At 39.4% G+C, this 20170-nt stretch overlaps 1 protein-coding gene across 1 annotated transcript in view; it reads right to left on the bottom strand.

Annotated features, from left to right (window-relative positions):
- Positions 1–1284: 1284 nt before the first annotated feature.
- nsmfa (NMDA receptor synaptonuclear signaling and neuronal migration factor a) overlaps positions 1285–20170 on the bottom strand; it is a 49060-nt gene continuing 30174 nt past the window's right edge. The window contains exons 8-15 of the mRNA XM_030743142.1: positions 14543–14673; positions 13103–13186; positions 12910–12943; positions 11974–12044; positions 11612–11691; positions 8921–9023; positions 5791–5866; positions 1285–4243 (exon numbers count right to left, since the gene is read on the bottom strand). Coding sequence (XP_030599002.1) covers positions 4146–4243; positions 5791–5866; positions 8921–9023; positions 11612–11691; positions 11974–12044; positions 12910–12943; positions 13103–13186; positions 14543–14673 — 677 coding nt within the window. The 3' untranslated portion in view covers positions 1285–4145. The remainder of the gene's footprint in view (positions 4244–5790; positions 5867–8920; positions 9024–11611; positions 11692–11973; positions 12045–12909; positions 12944–13102; positions 13187–14542; positions 14674–20170) is intronic.

Raw genomic sequence — 20170 nt, 5'->3', positions numbered from 1 at the left:
GCTTTGAAATCCTGTGGTTCATTGATTTAATAGGTGGAAGTTAGCCCATGGTACAATGATAGACAGATGGTTTATCTAATCACCTGTCAGCATCCTTTTTTGCCAAGGAGATTTCCCAGGTGCTTCTGTGTAACAACCCATCTGGCGTGTCAGGCTAGCCTTGTGCTATATTTTTCTGTATTGTTTGGATTTTCAGTGTACAGCATAGAAAGGCAACTGGATCCATTTTGGCTGAGTGCTGTACATTAACCTTGTGCTCTAAGCATTTCACTCTTTCATTTGCTTCCTTTAGGGGATGCTGTGAGCCTTCACTCACAGCATCCCCTCAGCCCCAGTGCTGTGACTAAAGGTAGTCACAGCATCCCCTCATCTGCCTCGCTCTCACTCTATACCTAGCAGCCTCTTCCATCACATCAACCCTCTGCATGTCCTCCTTCACTACATCCATGAACCTCCTCTGTGGTCTTCCTCTTTTCCTCCTGCCTGGCAGCTCTATCTTTAACATCCTTTGCCCAATATATCCACTATCCCTCCTCTGCACATGTCCAAACCATTTCATCCTTGCCTCTCTGACTTTGTTTCCAAAGTGCTCAACCTGAGCTGTCCCTCTGATGTAATCTGATGTAATCAAATTTTTGTTTGTGTCACCATCTTGCTGCTGTCCTACTGTCACAAATCATTCCTGTCCCTCATCTCCATCTGCTCCACTGTACCTGCAGTCTCTTCTTCACCTCTCTTGTGCACTGTCAGTTGCTTTGGATATTTGACCCCAGGTATTTAAAGTCATCCACCTTCACTACCTCTAGTCCTTGCAGCTTTTAACTGTTACACCTATCTTCCTCTCATTCACGTGCATATATTTTGTTTTCCTTCTACAGGCTTTCATTGCTCTTTTTTTCCAGTGCATACCTCCATCATAGTCAGTGACGTTTCCACTATTTAACTTCACTATGTGAAGTTAGCACATAGTGTTAAGACTAAAACTGGCATTCTAATGCAGGATAGTGTGCATGAGATAACATCAGGAGAAACATGCCTACTATTATTTTTTTATGTTGTTACACCCCCCCCCCCCCCCAAAAAAAAAAAAACAAAAAACAAAAAAACTTCAAAGCAATTAGATCTGAACTGATGAAGAGTCGTGGATAATTAGGGGAGTGGAAGTCACTGAAATAATAAATGAGCTGATTAGAGCAAGGTCAGATTTTATGCATGAACCAATACCTCACTCCTTTCTGTCTGATCCTTTAAATGTATCAAAAAAGGCAAGCAGTGCATCACAAGTAGACACATTTGCATCTTTAATTAGATTTCTGGTGAAATGTTGGTTTTTGTTTATTTGTTTGTTTGAAAACAGAGGAAAGTGCTCTCAAACTCCTGAGTCAGAGGTCAGTGAATTTAGAGTATTGTAAATTATAATTTCTTTTCTTTGGTGCTTTTGAATTCACCCTATCAAATAATATCCCATTAAATCCAGAAGCCATTTAGGACAAAATCTTCAAGAATTTGGCAGCATAATGCTTTTTTTTTTCTGGAATTAAAATGACTCAGGAAATGGCATTTTGCATAACTGTGGACTTTTAAATCTGTAGTGAAAACATGTACTCCGTGACTCAGGCTGAGAGAGCACTTAACTGTGCCAGACAAACTGTAGGCCAGCATTTCTAAGTCAGAGAGGACAAATGCAAATAAAAACCAATGTTAAGCCTGTAGAGAGCACTCCAGTGAGACTGGCTGACTTAAAAACACAAAAAAGTTCTGCTCATAATGCTCAAATATTAACACATCCACACAAATAAATGACAAATGGAAAAGTATTTACCATACACTGATGTAGAAAAGCTTTGCCTGGTGTGTGTTTATTTGCATGTGTCTGTGTTACGCAGGGCTAGGACAGGTTGACCACTCTAATCTGAAAGGTTTCACCATCCTGACTGCAACCTCTGCACCCACACTCAACAATCGGTTTGAAATTACATTCGAAACCATTCAGAACATTTAGAAGTGCTGAACAGAAAGCTGTGACTTCACGTCACGTTGTGTTGCACCTTCAAGTAAATCGTAAATGCATTCACAATAATTGCTCCCTCTGACACAGCACTCAGGAAGCACAACAGCTCAATATTCTGGCCTCAGCTTATTTCTCAGGCTGACACATTTAAACAGAGGCAGAATATTTTGCAGACTACCTGCTTTAGATGGCAAAAAAATAAATAAAAAAATGTAGAATTGAGATTTTTGTGCTTTCTAAGAGTTGCTGCTTTTTGTTACATAAAACTATTATGGGAAGTGTAGATTTTAGGATCTTGGGCACTTATCAGAATGTGATTGAATCAGCTGCTTTTGATAAATGTTTAGAGTCTGTGAACCTTTGGGATGAGCAGGATTTCTGAATCAATTCCTTTTAACATGTGATCTTGATTTAAGTCACAGTTTAAAACCCTGAATCCTACACTTCCCCTAATGCAACTTTTCTTTCAGTCCAAACTCCCACATCTTTCAAATTCAACACCACCAGTTTGTAATGCAAGCTCTCACATAAACCAGGTTCACTTCTTTCTAAAATGTTCCCCCTGAGCCACAGAAGACATTATAAAACATTTTCACGGGAGCAGTCCTTCTCATTACGAGCGAACTGACCTTCAGACGTGGTACTGTACGTGTAAAATGGCTTTTTAACTTAGCCCTGATTTAACGATTTCTTAAACTATATTTCTGTCCCAGCCCTAGCATTTGTGTGCATGTACTGTATGTTTGTGTGAGCGCTTGACCCTCCTTAATCTGTTTGAGACTGCTCAGGTCACTCGAGTCAGTCATACAGTGACACCTAGAAGGGGAAGCAAATAGATGCTAACAGCTTAAACTCCTGGCAAATTCGGAAAGCTCTGGTCCTCGGACTGGATCACAGCCCAGTGAAGCGAGAGGCAGCGGAAGCTTGGTTGGCTGCCATTAAGAGAAGCCAAGTGTGTTTGGCAGATAGCGAGTGCAGCCCGCACTGTTGACAAGGGCCTGCTAAGTGGCCTGAACCTTCTGCAAAAGAGCAGGAGAGATCAATAAGGAAACTCCTACACTTACAGGACTAGGAGCACTTGCATGGCTGTTACATCCCTCTTGACATCATGAAGGATACTAGACTGTCTTTGCGTTTGGATGTATGTGACAGAAGGATAGTTTTGGGAATGAAAGTTTTCCTTTACCAGAGGAGCAGTTAGAGAAAATACACACATCTGCATGTTTTTGTTTGCTTTTTTTGTTTTGTTTTTTAACAAGTAAAACACACATTCACACAATGTCAGAACATTGTACTTTCCACCCCAAAACAATAGTTCCTCGAACCAAAGACGCATCTCTGGAGCGATAATACATTCATTCCAAGCAATGGTGATGAAGATTACAATATCTTGATAGACAAACAGGTTAATTACTTCATGGCTAAAACCTGAGTTATTCCAAAGTATTTCCATATGAAACTGCACAACAATGCACATCAAAAATAAATGATGCCTCATTTCTCTCATATAGAGTATTTGCATGACTGAAGCTATGCTAATATATTAATGTGATATATACACACATCGACATATGGTTTATTTTGTATTTCACTCTGGGGTCTGAGATTATTGGAGAGGTCCAGTCAAAACACAGAACCACAGTATGACAGAATGAGTTTCAGCAAGTTTTCTGAAGCACATCAGCTTCAAAAATTAAGTCCTTGCAACAGAGAAGTGTGACTCAAATGGTATTTCTTTTCTTTTTTTTTTTTTTTACACATTTGATATATGGATTTGCTTTCAAACTCAAGAGGCAGACATATTTGTTTGCTATGATGCAGATAATCCATCTCTCTCTTGCTTTTTCCTCTTTCTTGATGCTGATTCGGCCTTTTTTTGTTAGTCTGTGACATTTAGTTTTGAAAAGGAGGAAGAGCAGAGGCACAGCATAATTTCATTTATCTTCAGCCCCTTGTTCTGCTGCTGCCTTCCCTCTTCTCCGAAGCCTCTCAAGGGTGAAAGCAGGTATGACTGTATGTGTTGACTTGACAGGCCAACCACTACAGTAACGCAATGTTCAGTTGCTGGATCAGTTTTAACAGGTTCCTCGTGGCACTGGACGGCTCCGCTGCACCGTTGATCCAGATGTCTTTGTCACAAAAAATCCTCATAGTCCAAGAGTTTGGAGTGTTGCCGTGTCTTCCAAAGGCGGTAGAGGCGGAAGTCAAAGTATGTCTCGATCATCTCTTTGCCTTAAATAGGAAATATCTGAATTATGCATTTAGGAAGCTGAGTCTTTATTTGGTCAAGAACATTAAGACAAAATCATGATGCAAGAAACAACAACAGAAGTCCCCACAGAGATAGTAAAACAATTATGGCATTGATGTGTATTTTTTAAATGCTTCTATGATTCATCCAGTATTTTGCAAGTCTGGAGCCACCCCTCATTAAATGGAAAGACCGTTTGTAAGGCGAAAACAAAGTTTGTATAATTCTAACAAACTTGAAAGTCAATTTTTCTTTTACTGCACTGGCAGTGTGATGTCATGCTGAAAAATAAAGCTGCTGCCAATCAGACGCTTTCCAGACAGTATTGCACGGTGGATGAAAATCTAATGGGACTTTTCTGTGTTCATAATTCCACCAATTTTGACCGGATCTCCAGCACCACTGGCTGAAAGGCAGCACCAAACCATGACAGCGCCTCCACCTCTGTTTTACAGATGGGTGTAGACACTCACTGTTGTACCTCTCTCCTGATCTCCTCCTTACATTACAGTATTGTGTTATTCTATAAATTAATTTCAGCTGAGTATGCTAAAGCTTTTCATGAGAACAGCTGTAAAATGTCTGTGGAGCTACAAAAAAATGAAAACAACTGGGGTTTTATTTTACCTTTACCCTTTATAAATTTAACATAAATCCTGTCTGACAAATCAGAGTGTGGGTTTTCAGAGCAGTGGCCTTTAAGGAGGCAGAAAAGGTTTAATGAAAGATGCTATCAGTGTTTTTGCTTTATTTAAACAAAGAGGCTCTATATCTCAGCCATAGTTGCTCTGATTTTGTTGCTACTGGTGAATGCAGTAAACAAGAATTTGAAAATGCTGCCCTTAGACACTAAAACTTTCTGGGGTTTAAGTGTTTAGCAGAATTTGTCAATATAAAAGTTCAATCAATGACACAAGTTTGGTTCAATTTCTGCTATAGAACCCTTTATTTTCTTTGCTTTAGGATAATAATCTGGGGTGCAGAGGCTGATGCCTTCTTAATCTATAGTTTTTGGGAAGTCTTTAAGTGGGTGTAGCTGAAAAACCCCAAAGGTTCCCAGAGATGAGAGCAGGCTTCTTTTTAATACTGACTGTTGTACTGAATATTGTACATCGCTACTCCCAATTGAGAAAAGAGAAGTTCAAGTCTCAAAGTGCTCAGTAATAGTATGCCTGTGGACAGTTTGGAGAATGAAGACTAAAAAACATGCATTAAACACCACTTTAGCACCAAAACACTAAAACACCACCCAAACAGCGGAGGATAAGCGTACAAAAAGCAAGTGAATGTTAAAGAAGAAAGTAAACAATTTGAAATAAGACGGAAACTGGACGCGACTATGAAAATAAATGTGATTTTTAAATGAGACAACAGCTGTTTGAGTAAATTCCTTGTCCAGTTGTTAAAGCAGGACAGATGGCATGTGTCTATATCATTTCATATGTACTGGATGTATCATATGCTTATGTGTGCGTGAGCCCTTGTACAGCAGATGCTTGAATGTGTTTGGGTGTTTGTTTGGATCTACCCTGCGCAGACAGCTCCAGCGGCGACTCGAACTCAACAGAATAAGGCCTCATCAGATTCTTCAGCTTCTGGAACAGCTGTTGGGTCGAGATAAGAGCGCAAACACCAATTAATTGCATTTCACTTGAATACGCTTGCAGCAGGGTAGAGTGCACTGTCACAAGCTCACAAACAGAGAAACACGCAGAAGGATGGTAATAAAGTCAGCTTGTTATGGCAAAAGACACAAATGTGCATTCTTTCTTCTGATGGTAAGACAGAAGCATCAATTCCCAGCTTTAAATTTGAATATTTTAAAATTGTTGATCATATAATTGATGGATTACTGAACAATGAAAGGAATCACTAGTTGTCACCTTAAACCTTATATAAACCATCCCTTGTAACACTAATGGGCTGCAGCCACTATTAAAAAAAGAAAGTCTGTAATTTCTTCACTTGGTGTGTGTGTGTGGCTTTCTTTCAAATCTGCAGTCAGAAAGCTTTAGGTTTGCTGTGCTTTTATAGTGCAAATCATGTGTTGTGGTTAACTGAAGGCTTACTTGATGTGTTAGAAATGCTTCTGTTTCAGGTGTTTGCTTTGTGCTGTCTGGAGTGTAGCATCTGGGGGCATTTGCAGCTGTTTACAAATGGACTGAAACAAGATCCAAAATGATTCCATTAAAGCTTTGGATGAACAGGAAGTGTGGATGATGTGTTGCTTATTGGCTACAAAACGGTAAATGAGAGGTTAAACCTGATTTGCCAAACATATGGGCAGTTTTGTGTGGAAAAGCTTGACTAACCTACACAGACTCAGCCTATCACCATCGCTCCTTTATCACCGGCCAGCCTCACCAATAGTTTTGTGTCAGCAAAGCCAAGCTGCCAGGTTCTGCATTATTGTGGAAGGCCTTTCCAGAAGAATGGAGGCTTTTATAACAGCTTAGAGCACAATTAATAAAAGGGTCTAATTGATTTTGGCAGTGTTTAAAAAAAACACAGACAGTCACAGGAACTAAAGGCAGCTCTCTAAACTAAGCCAAACCCCAGAAAAAAAAAAAGGACTTCATTTTTGTTGTTTTGGATTCACACACTCTTGAAAGCGATGCTTGCATTTGCCTGTTTTGTCTGTCAGCGTGTATATTTCACTGGAGTGCAGACTGTCCAATCCGGGAGAGATCCACAAGGCATTTTGGCAGACATGACTGGAACAGACAGTTAGGTCAGACTAACACCGCTGGCTAGAGTGTGTATGTGTGTCTGCATGTGTGAGTGCTATTTTGTTTGTGTGTGGGTGTGCAGGTGTGTGTTTGTTTCTTAGTTTCTTAGCTTTGTGTCTTAGTTGTTCATGTCAGGTAGAGAGATGGATGCAGCATCATTCAGCTCTTGTGCTACTCAGCTCTATCCAGTAACATTACTCAGAATGGGTTAACAGGAACACAGGTGGAGCGGGAGAAAACAAGAAAGCCAGAAGGACTGCGTGTTGATCGGACAAAGAGACATATATACAGACACGAGGAGCAGATATGAAAGCAGTGGGTGGCAAACAGAGAAATTAGTACAGAGAGAGAAGAGGCTAAATTGGGCAGGAGTGAGTGTAATGATAAGAAACAAACCATCCCAAGTTATGAAATCAATTCTGTTTTGATAAAAATATAGTTTAATGCATTATGCACTGGTCCCACTATAGGATTTACAAAAGAGCACCGCATCTTACACAGTTATATTCACACTACACAGATGGCCTGTACATTATCACATTGTTCATTTATTATTGTGCTTACCATTCATAGCTTAATAGCTATATATATAATGCAACTGACCAATATATGGTCCGATATTAGCTATTTACCTAACCATCAGTATCGGCATTTTTAACGGCCGATGTTATGACCATCAGTGTTGGCGTTGCACAGTTTGTCCACCAGAGGGCATTCTGCAAATTTCCTGTTGGCACCAGGTGGTTTAAATTCCACAAACACAACAACCAAGCTGATCTGAGCTGAGCTTGACAGAATGAGTAATCTACGACTTATGACAATAAAAGAAGATTATTTTTAAACTGCACTGTCATATTATTTTAGTATTATTAGTTATTATTAATTATTTTGTTTTGTCACATGTTTTATTGTAAAAGGTTTTGCACAATGTAGAATAGAACAGATTCGCAGTTTCTACTAAGAAATACAACAAAAAACAGCAGAAAACCTATATATCTATACGCTTCTGTATACTATATAATCACCAAATATCTGTATTCATGTTGGGCTTAAAAATCATTTATCGGTCAAGCTCTAATATATCAGCTTAGCACAGGAAACATCATTATTAAATTCGGCCTGTCACAAGTTATGTTATTTTGCACAAGGCTTTAAGTACCATCACAGGGCCTTTCTTCAACATTTTTTTCCTGACATGAAGTCAACTGGTGTGGGAATCTTATATGAGAAAACACATATGATAGCTCTTGGAGCGTTCACATTATCCTCACAGATTCATACAATACTCTTGGCATGTATTTAAATACACAAACGACAGAATTCAAAGACTGGACTAGCTTACCTCACACACTCAGGACTATTTAAGTAATAGCAACTTACATTTTTGTATAATTCAGTGTGTGATCACATTACACATTTGCTACTAAGCTAACAGCTCGTGTGCGTCAAGAAGGAAGAAGTTAACTTGATTTCAGTGAAACTGGGCTGACTAACCTGACTATTTACTCGGTCAGTAACAGTGTAAAAAGTTTGTTAATTTATTCAAAATTTCCATCTACTGTCTGCAAACCATACAGCTTTTGTGTGGAAACTCTTAGTCCACCTGATGTGGTTAAACAAAAAAAAAAAAAAAAAAAAAAATCGATGATGCTAGAGAGCTAATTTTCATGTTCAAATCAACTGAATTTAAATTAATACATTTTTCTACAAAATGGCACATTTATAAGTGCTGTTGTGATGCCTTCCAATACATAATATTAAAACTGTGGTCGAGTACCAGATGAATATTCAGGTGTTTTTATTCTAGTCTACGTGAGTAAACCTGCTAATGAGAAGTAAGGAAAGTGATGGTTAATATTGATTTATTTCTGTAATTACTGCATCATGTTTGCTGTGAGTTTGTGTAGTAGTGCATTAGTGTCTAAATACCTTCTCTCCATTGGGGTTACCCAGGACATAGCATCCCATTATGTGGATCAGGTTTGGTTCTGGATTGATTTTACTCATGAAGCGACTGAGTCTCCTCCAGAATCTGAACAAATACAAAGGCTACTGTTACATGGAATAATGTTTTTAATAAAGAATGTAGTCAGCCTGAGAAGTGTAAAAGTAAAATGAGACTGTAAATAGTTAACATCAAGTGTAACATTCAGACAAGCCAAGTTCAAGGTATGATTTGCAGCCATTTGAAATGAATATATTGCTACCAAATGTATAAAGCAGAAGGATATCACCATATTTGCTAAACACTTTAAAAGAAGCAAATTGAATCAATAAATGTTCCCCAGGGCAAGAAGAATAGCAATAGATGGTGCTCATAAATGACAAGAAATATTGTAGCTATAATGTTGCACAATCCCAGTGGAACATCGCTGATTTAATCAGGTGGGGGAGCATTCAAAGAAAGAGTATTATTGGAGCAAAGAGCATACATTATATGTTTGTTCTAGGAACTTTAAACACAATGAAATGTATTAACTTTAAAATAAAATTATGCCCTCATTTTGATTTTTCTTTTGTTGGAATAAAATATCAAAGAAAATGAGGCTCTATGCCCTTTTTTCATTTTTATTGCTCAGAAGTGGTGGTAATGGTTAGCTATCTAAAGGACGAGTTTCTGGCCGTGCTGTCATGTTTTTCAAGTCTAGTGTATTTATCTAAGTATAATTAGGTCCATAATTTGTTGGATAAAGACACAATTTTTGTAGTTTGGCCTCTGTACACCACCACAGTGGATTTTAAATCAAACAATCAATATGTGATCAAAGTGCCAACTTTCAGCTTTAGTTCAAGGGGTTTTAAAAAATTACTGCATTAACTGTTTGGGAATTCAATACATTTTTATACCCAGTCCCCCAATTTCAGAGGCTCAAAATTCATTGGAAAATTGAATGACAAGGAATTTCACAGCCAGGTGAGGCCTGTTCCCTTCTTATTTCATGACAAAGGAAGCAGACATAATATCTGGAGTTGATTCAAAGTGTTACATTTGCATCTTGTTGCTTTTCACAGTAATTTAAAATCTCATAGTAGGTCATAGTAGGTCCAAATCATCAATCTGGTATTTTCTTAAAAAAAATCAATGCACTGGCCAGTTCACAACACCAAAAGGCCTGAAAGACCACAGAAGACAACTAAAGTGCATGATGGCAGAATTGTTTCCATGGTTAAGAACTGAAGCCACTGGTTACACCCAAGAACAAGAAGGTCAGATTAGTCTTGGCCAGAAACATCTGAAAGAGCTGCACAGTTCTGAAAATTTTCTTTGGACAGATTAAACACAGATTCAATTGTACCAGAATGATGGGAAGCAAAACATATGGAGAAGGAAAGGGACAGCTCATGATCCAAGGCATAGCACATTATCTGTAAAACATGGTGGAGGCAATGTTATGGCATTTATGGCTGTTAGTGGAACTGGGTCACTAGCATTTATTCTAAATGGACACGCACAATCCAAAAATGTAAAAAACTGGGTGCAGAGCTAACAAACAAGTAAAAAGAAAAGTACAGTCCACACACCAGTGAAAGCTCCTGAATGATTTGTAACACAATACCATAATATATGTAACGTTTCAGGCACAGCTGCCCTTCCTCAGACATAAAGGACATTACAGGGAACACGCTATATACACACACCCACATCTAATTTTGATCATGTGGTTGTTGAGGCCTATTAACCAAACAAGGAAGAAAAGGCATCCATATGAGCACGTGCACATCATATATTATCTGATAAAAAAACTATACAATAATATCGTAAAAAATATATAACTACATAGCAAGTCAAAACAGAGTAGACTGATAAAAGAAAAATGAAAAAAAAAACTGTAAACCAAAAGGCACAAGGTAATGTATGTTTTCATAAGAATGTTAAAAATGTCAAAATACAGCAAGACAGTGCACAACATCACAGTCATGAGAATAAACAGATGATCTAGGAATGGCATGGGCAACAAACATATACAAAGCCTGTCATACAGATGGAGTCAAAAACAGATTAAGAAGAAGTGGACAGTAAGGTTCAGAAATTACAAATAAGGTCTCAAATCAAAATCTTCATTAAGTCCATTGGGGCTAATGTGTCTAAAGTATAAATCCAGAACGCTTCTCTCTTTAGCTATCACATTTTTTGACAATGTGATAGCTGCTAAAAGTATCAGGATGAATTGTGAAGTGTACAGGGCTATACTCTGAGCTCAGATTCAGCCAAATACTGCAAAACCAGCTGGATGGTGCTTCACAGTGCAAATGGGGATAATGAAGCAAACTGCAAAGGCAACCCAAGAGTTTCTCACAACAAAGAAATGGGATAGTCTTCAATGGCCAAGTCAGGCATCTGAACTCAACCCAATAAAGGACAAAACAAATTATGAACTTAACTGTATTTAGATGTTGTGCTGCCTGCCTTGGCCAAGAGCAAAAGAGACTCTTAACCTCAAGAGTTTCATTGCCTGGTTGAATTAGGTTAAAAGAAAAGAATCACTGCATGTTCATGCTTCATAAAATGTGGCACATAGATGGGAATTGTTGTCTTATTTTTGTCTTATTTTACACTGGTGTGGTATAAAGTAATATTTATTAAGAAGAGATGGACCCTAACATCCAGAAGTAGCTTACTGGCTCATGTCCTCCTCCTTTTCCACCTTAGCAAAGGTTGCCACTTTATTCTTCAGTAAATAGAGATGACCGGGGCCTCCCTTCCAAAAAAAAAAAAAAGAAAGAAAAAAGTATATGTCACACAAACCAAAAGAAAACAATACCAAATGCAGTCATGTTATCTCTCCTCCCTTTTTTTTAACCTCAAATAATTTTTCAGAACTCATTTCATGTAAATGTACTTCCTTTGGAAAAAAAAACAAAACAAACATTTACAAGACATATATGGGTGCATTAGGGCATGAAGGTTAATCAGTAATTAATATACAATTCAAAAGAAATAAAATAGGATTATTTTTTGTGAACTTCCTCTTGTTTCTCACCTGACAAAAGATGAGCATCCTCCAGAACTTGCTTCCTCTCCTGTAAGCTGTGAGCTTCTTGTCTATTTCCTCTGTGAGTGAGGAAAAAAGGAGGGATTGATGTGAACGACAGGGACCGAGAGAGGGAGAGAAAAAAGAAAAATGAAGCCACAAGTAAGAGAGGAAGAACACAAAGTGAAATCCCGTGAGGGTGAGTTCAACTACAGGTGTAGTAATAGACAGCAGAGACACAAACAGAAGATGTAATTTAAATTGAACTCAATAGTGTGCGCTTGAGGTGGCAGGAAGTGTCACAGTAAAATAAAACAGCTCAATGATATTCAAATGAAAATCTGTATGTGTCTGTAGAAACATTCACAGGCGTCCCTGTGCCTTCGATGTGTGAGCTTTAATCAATGCAGAGTTCATCATTACATTGGACAACTCTGGAGAATGTGACTTTAAATGCCTCTATTATAAGCATCAGAGTGCAGAAATCATTTGCAAGATGAAACTGGTTCCAAGTAAATATACCACATTAGATATTTTCATGACCTTTACCTTCTGCAGTATGCCTTTATAGTTCAAACCCTACTCCTGAAGCAAGCTGCTGCACAGGCAAGACAGAAAAGTAATGTCTGTGATTTATTTCACAGGTAGGGACTGCTGCCATCTCTTATTCTCTTTGTACTGACAGGCCATCATGTAAATCATATCTATACATCTGTTTATGTATTTAATTATCATTTTTTAATTGTCCTTTACACTATTACTGTCACTGGGTAAACATTTACATTTTGACTCAAAGTGTTTGCAGGAGCTCCATTTCAAATTCGTATCTTTTGATTCCATTAAAATCTTTTTGAATAGGTTTTCCTGGTAAATAAGTGTTTTATTACATAATAATGCAGAAGAAATAGTGGAGGTGAAAATGACAGATAAGACAGAAATACTGACCCAAAATATCATCAAAAGTTGCATGTTCATGGTCCTGAGGAAAAAGAAATTTACACAAACGACTTTAGCAAAAACTGCAGGAAAACTGTACTGACCAGGCAGCAGCATTTAAAAGTATGCAAAGTTGATATATCCACGCATTTTGATGTGACTTTCTATAGCTCATGTTTACATTTCAGTGTGTTCCACTCACATAGAGGATGGGGATGATGGAGGGGTCATCCCTGCGGATTATGGTGGGAATGTACTCCGCTTTGGGGACCTTAGAAGAGATCAGCTAAAGATGAAGCAGAAACAATGCAGGAGAGCAAACATTTGTTAGTTTATTTGTTAGAGCATTAAGTGCATGGAAAAGGAAAAGAATAAATGAGAAGAAAAAAGGGGAAAAGGTCACATTTCTTATTGAACGCTCATACGTTATTAAGACTGTGCTCTGGGTAATCAGCCTATGTAATGAAAGTGCATTTTAACTTATCATTAATACAAAATAATAAAAAATAATAACAGATTTTTTTATTTCTCTTGTTTTCTATAGCGTAAAAACTGAATGAAAGTAATGTTTTCATAATTTTCATGTAAACTCACTGGCCACATTCTACACCTGTTCAACTTTTTGTTAATGCAAAGTGCAGCAACTCAATGCATTTAGACATGCAGACATGGTCAAAACGACCTCCTGAAGTTCAAACTTGACATCAGAATAGGGGAAAAAGTTCATTTAAGTGACTTTGAATGTGGCATGGTTGTTGGTGCCAGATTGGCTGATCTGAGTATTTCTGAAACTACTGATCTCCTGGGATTTTCCCACACAACCATCTCTAGGGTTTACAGAGAATGGTCCAAAAAATGTGAAAATATCCAGTGAGCGGCAGTTCTCTGGGTGAAAATGACTTGTTGACGTAACCCAGTAACTCAAATAACCAACTGTTACAACCGAGGTATATAGAAGAGTATCTCTGAATGCACAACATGTCAAGTCTTGAAGCAGATGGGCTACAGCAGCAGAAGACCCAACTGGCTGCTACTCCCGTCAGCTAAGAACAGGAATAAATTCACATGGGCTCACAAAAAGTGGACAGTAGACATTTATAAAAATGTTGCCTGGTCTGTTGCGCCATTTGGATGGTAGGGTCAGAATTTGGTAGCATGGATCCATCCTGCCTTGTATCAGTGGTTCAGGTTGTTGGTGGTGTAATGGTTTGGGGGATATCATGACATTGAGTTCACTGTACTCAAATAGAATCCACAGCCTCCAGAGCACCTTTTAGGCATCAAGGATCTGCAGCCAACAAATCTGTGGCAACTGTGTGATGCTATCATGTCAATATGGACCAAAGTCTTTGAGGAATGTTTCTAGCACCTTACTGAATCTGTATCATGAAGAATTAAGGCAGTTTTAAAGGCAAAAAGGGGTTCAATCCAGTGCTAGCAAGGTGTAACTAGTAAAGTGTCCAGTGAGTGTATTTCACAGTTGTAAATTGTGTAAAGCAACACATCCAGTTCCTTTTGTCTTTGAAAGTGAACAAACAGGATGGAAAACAATAACCAAGGGATTTAATGTACACCTACACAGGTTAAATTTCATGCTAGACAGATAATCACAACTGTACAATATTCTTCGTGGATCTCTTACCATGATTTTGGGAGGTACAAAGTCATCTCCCTCACAGGCCAGCCTCTCCATCTCTCTTTCCTCCTCCCAGTCTATAGTGTCATCAAGACCTCCTTCATCCAGGGTGCCACAAGAGGTCTGCAGGTCTCCACCTGTCGAGAATGAAAGATAAAAAAAGGTCTGAGATAATAGAGTGTAGGCAAAGGTTTTGGAAGTTGGGTGGGAGGCAAGAAAGGTGACACAGAAAGAGAAACTCAAAGTGAAGGATGGATGTGTCCAGGAAGTGAAGCAAGGTGGGTGCGGGGGAGAGGAAAAGGATGGAGCTGTTAATGATGGCAGTGGCATACAAAAATGACGGGTGGAATAGGAAAAAAGCAGAGCGCAGCAAAAACAATGGAAAAGAAAAAATGACTGATGGCAAGTGTGGCAGCAGAATTTCAGGTGTCAACTAACAAAAAGTGCTAGAAAAATGAATTTGGTCCAGCAAGTGGTTATTGTAAAGTGGGGACATGTTATGTAGCATCACCTGCTTTTTATAAGCACATACATGGTGCAATATATCTTTACATGTTTGATTATTCTAAAACCTTTGACTAAATATCTATCTAGAATGTCTGGCAGCCAACACTAAGACTTCTGGTCAATGTCCCAAAATGAACATGAGATAGAGGCACCCATTAGCATGTTCATTTCATTAAATTCTGTACTGGACCTCTCTGACCACTGAAACATGGTACAAATCATACAGCGGAAATAGTATTGATTACTGTTGAAATTCAAAGACATTCCAAAAATCAAGGTGAAAAAAATATGCATCAGACTAGTCCATTTTACCAAAATTTCATTCAGGCAACTCAAAATGGTAATCAGTAGTTTTTATGGCCCCCATATGATTGTATGCATGCCTGACAACATCGAGGCATAGTCCTAATAAGATGACAGATGGTGTCTTAATGTTCTCCATGGCTTCTCCAGAACCCTTTCAAATCTGCCAAGTCTGGTGGCTGTGGGGGCTGGCCGGACACAACCCAAATAGGAGACATGGGCCCACCCTCCTGTAGGCCCACCACCCACAGGGGTTGGGTGCAGTGTGTGTCGGGCAGCAGAACATGAGCGGAATGCTGGACCAGCTCTTAATCCTCTCACAGACACTTGAGTATGCGTGGGAGTTTGCCCATCCAGTCTACATGTGTTTTGTGGATTTGGAAAAGGCATTCAACAAGTCCAGTGAGGTCTGCATTACCAGCAATGAGCTGGAATCATTTTGGTCTCGGCCAGGGCTACCCTTTACCACCAATTTTTATAGACAGAATTTCTAAACGTAGCCAAGTGGCAGTAGGCTCAGAATCTCATCTCTGCTTTTTGCAGACGATGTGGTCCTGTTGGCTTCATCAGGTGGCGTCCTCCAGCTCACACTGGAGCATTTCGCGGCCGAGTGTGAAGTGGCAGATATGAGAGACCTCCAAGTCTGAGGCCATGGTCCTCAGCCAGAAAAGTGTGGAGTGCCCATTCCGGGTCAGGGACGGGTTGCTGCCCCAAGTGGGAGAATTTAAGTATCTTGGGGTTTTGTTCACAAGTGAGGGGAGATGGGAGCGAGAGAGTGTCAGATAGTTTGGCGCTGTGGCTGCAATGATGTGGACGCTGCAGTGGTCTGACCAAAGCAAAGCTGTTGATTCATCGGTCAATCTACGTCCCTACCCTCACCTATGGTCACGAGCTTTGGGAAGTGACAAAAAGAACGAGATCACGGATACAAGCAGCGGAAATGAGCTTTCGCCAAAGGGTAGCTGGCCTCGCCCGTAGAGATAGGGTGAGGAGTGTGGCCATTTGAGAGGGGCTCAGAATAGAGCTGTTACCCCTCCACATCAAAAGGAGTTGACCACTTAGACTTGTTCATACTGACCTGTGCATTTTGTGGCTGAAAGCACTGCACGTCCCAATATTTACACCAACTAGGCATAACATTATTACCACTGACAGGTGATGCGAATAAAAATGATCAGCACTTATTAGTGGGTAGGATATATTAGAGAGAAAGTGAACATTTTGTCCTCAAAGTTGATCTGTTAGAAACAGGAAAGATGGGCAAGAGTAAGGATTTGAGTGGGTTTGGCAAGGGCCAAATTGTGTTCTTATGGGGTGTACGTGGTCTGCAGTGGTCACTATCGATCAAAAATGGTCCAAGGAAGGAACAGTGGTGTGATAGGGTCATAGGTGGCCAAGGCTCAATGATACATGCGGGGAGCAGAGGCTGGCCTGTGTGGTCCGATCCAACAGACGAGCTACTGCAGCTTAAACTGACCAAAAAGATAACGCTGCTTCTAATAGAAATGTTTCAGAATATGCAGCACAGCACAGTTTGTTGTATATTGGGCTGCATAGCCACAGACCATGCTGACCCCTGTCCACCACTGAAAGCACCATGAATTATGTTTTCTTTTACATCACCTGGATACTGGGTGCATGTGCGTCGCTTACCTGGAGAACACCTGGCACCAGGATGCTCTATGGGAAGAAGGCAAGCCAGCAGAGGCAGTGTGATGCTTTGGGCAATGTTCTGCTGGTACACCTTGGGTCCTACAATCCATTTGGATGTTACTTTGACACACACCACCTGTTGTAGACCAGATAGACCCTGTATTCCCTGATGGCTGTGGCCTCTTTCAGCAGGATAATGCAGCCTGCCCCAAAGCAAAAGTAGTTCAGGAATGGTTTGAAGAGCACAACAATGAGTTTGAGGGGTTGACTTGTCTTCCAAATTCCCCAGATATGAATCCAATTGAGCATCTGTGGAATGTGCTAGAAGAAAAGTCTGATCTGTGGAGGCCCCACTTCACAACTTACAAGACTTAAAGTAGCTTTTGCTAACATCTTGAGGCCAGATTCCACAGCACACCTTCAGGGGTCTAGTGGAGTCCATGCCTCTATGGGTCAGGGCTGTTCTGGCAACAAAAGGGCGACCAACACAATGTTAGTCAGGTGGTCATAATGTTATGCCTGATCGGTGTAGCTTGTTGTATTATATCTGAGGATTTTTGCACCAGAGGATTTGCTGGATATGAAATCAGGCTTGTGTGAAGACTTTTTTGTAACTTTGTCTATGTTCCTTGTTGTTTTGTTAACATGGTTTGATTTAAAGTTTATCTTACCTGCACTAATGAGAGACATAAATTTGCTCAGTTCTGAGTTGTGGCTTTGATGTCTGACCGGGTGGTATGTATCAGTTGTTACCAGTAGGGAGTTGAAATGAAACAGCATGAACACAGACGAAATGATAAACAAGACTGACATAATGTCTCCTGCAAACCTCCTGAAGTTTAATGCCACTCTTTCTCACAAAAAAAGGAAAAATGCGGGGTCGAACACTGTTTCACGCTGCAATCAACAATTCATTAATCTTTCATTACACTGTGGAAGACAGAAACACTGTGGACAAAAAAGTAAAATAAAATAAAGCCACAAACTTAGACGTCAACAAACACAAACAGCATGCAGTTCAGCATGATTCAAGTTTTCAAAGCCTTATAGGAGCACAGAGTCACATGCTCACAATAATCAGTTGACACAGCTAGACTTAGACAACATTTTGGAAGACATACTCACAGAAAGAGAGAGCATCACAAAGTTGAAAAAAGACCCATGGTCATACGGAGACAGATGGACAGGGTCAGAGTCGACAGCAGAGACAGTCAGTTTGTACGTGTGAACGTGTAATTCATCTGCGAGTGTCCACAGATACTCTTTTTCCTGTGTTAGCTGGCCTTGAACGGCCAAATGTAGGAACTGAGCTGTGAAACTGCAATGACAAAATGTCACCTTATTGCAAGAAAGAGAGCTCTGCAGCACTGTGACATACTGTCTTCTATCCATGAAACTGGACTTTAGCTTTCAACTGACTAAAAACAATGAAATAATCAAAATCTTATGTGGATCTACTGCAGATCTTATTAGGCCACCTTTCGGTTCTGAATATTGTAAGTCTTAAAAACAGACTTTAAAATAATATTATCTCCTAATTTTGGGATTTTTAGAAAGGCCCAAAGACTGTACCTATCATTTAATACAGGTGATTTTCAGCTGTACTGTAAGTCAATTTATACTCGTATATCAAAGGGATGAAAAGTAGACCTTTTCCTTTCTGTGAGAAATGCTAAGTGGCTTTCAACTTCTTCTTAGTCACCTGTGTACGGAAATTCACTAATGACAAATGTACTGGGTGGGCACAAAGCCAGCTCAAGCGCTATGTCAAATTCTATCTATCTGATAGTCAAAATGTTATTGCACAAAGGAACACATGGATAATTTTTGACTGCACACGTAATGCATTAACCAAAATTTATTCTCACAGTTTTCATTTCTGTTATCTTGTCAGAATTAATTTATGTTTAACATCTGTAATCAACACTCTTGCATATGGATGTCAGGTTGATATTTAATTTATATTGTTGCCAGCGGATGAAGTGATCATGATTATTTTTTTGCACATGGTAGAAATACAAACTGACCAAAGTTATCAAGCAGGACACTCTCACTGCTTGCAAGCATGTACTAATAATATTTGACTTGCAAGTTTAAAACTTTTTAAAATTTGACAGGAATGCTTTTGCCTGCTTGTTCTGTGCTCATGAATCTCTTCCAGATATGCTCTTCACTTGAATGCAATGTTTTATCTTATTACAACATTCACAACTCCAAATTTTACTGCATATACACGGACATTAAAGGGGCCTTATTAGGTTTATCCTACATCATTTATTATAATGTGTGTAAAAGTAATCCTGTGGCCCAAAAGGATCAGGCTCCAAGCTGCTCTGAAAGCTTGGTTTCCAGTGTTTTTCCTATTCTCGTGTTGAGCTGATGTCAGTTCAGCAAAGATTTCCTTATATGTTCAAAGACTAGATGCTGGAAGCCAAACATGGTGGAGGTAGTGTTATGGAATGGCTATTTATGGCTTCCAGTGGAAATGGGGCACTAGTGTTTATTGATGCTGTGACTACTGATAGAAGTATCGGGATGAATTGTGAAGTGTACACGGCTATACTGTCAACTCAGATTAAGCCAAAAGCTGCAAATTGGACAGGTTTTCATAGCGCAAATGGGGATACTGATCCACAGTATACTGGAAAAGCAACCCAAGAGTTTGTCAAGTGAAGTCCTGATCTCAACCCAATAGACCAGTTTTTTACTTAGTTAAACACAAAACTGAAAGCAAAGGTCCAGCAGAGCATCTCAAAGGAGGAAACAGCATTTGGTGATGTCCATGAGTTCTAGACTTCAGGCAAACATTAGCTGCAAAGTTTATTCATCCACATATTAAAGAGTCTTTTTATTTACATTTCTGTTAGTTTGTCCCATTAATTTTGAACCTCTAAAAATGGGGGACAGTGTATGAAAATGGCTGTAATTCTGTAATTGTTGCAAAACCCTTTGAATTAAAGCTGAAAATCTGCCCTTCAGTCACGTATTGATTGTTTGATTTACAATCCACTGTGGTGGTGTACAGAGGCAAAACTACAAAAAAAAAAAAAAGTGTAATTGTCCCAAATACTACAGAGGGCACTGTACTTGTGTCTACTCACTGCAGCTTTTAGAAACTCTTTGACAGTGACTGTGTGTTGGTCATTGTGTGCGCATGTGTAAGACTGTAAA

This window comes from Archocentrus centrarchus, chromosome 12 (genome assembly GCF_007364275.1).
Source record: "Archocentrus centrarchus isolate MPI-CPG fArcCen1 chromosome 12, fArcCen1, whole genome shotgun sequence".
Lineage (NCBI taxonomy): Eukaryota > Metazoa > Chordata > Actinopteri > Cichliformes > Cichlidae > Archocentrus > Archocentrus centrarchus.
This window is presented reverse-complemented; position numbering and strand designations above follow the sequence as displayed.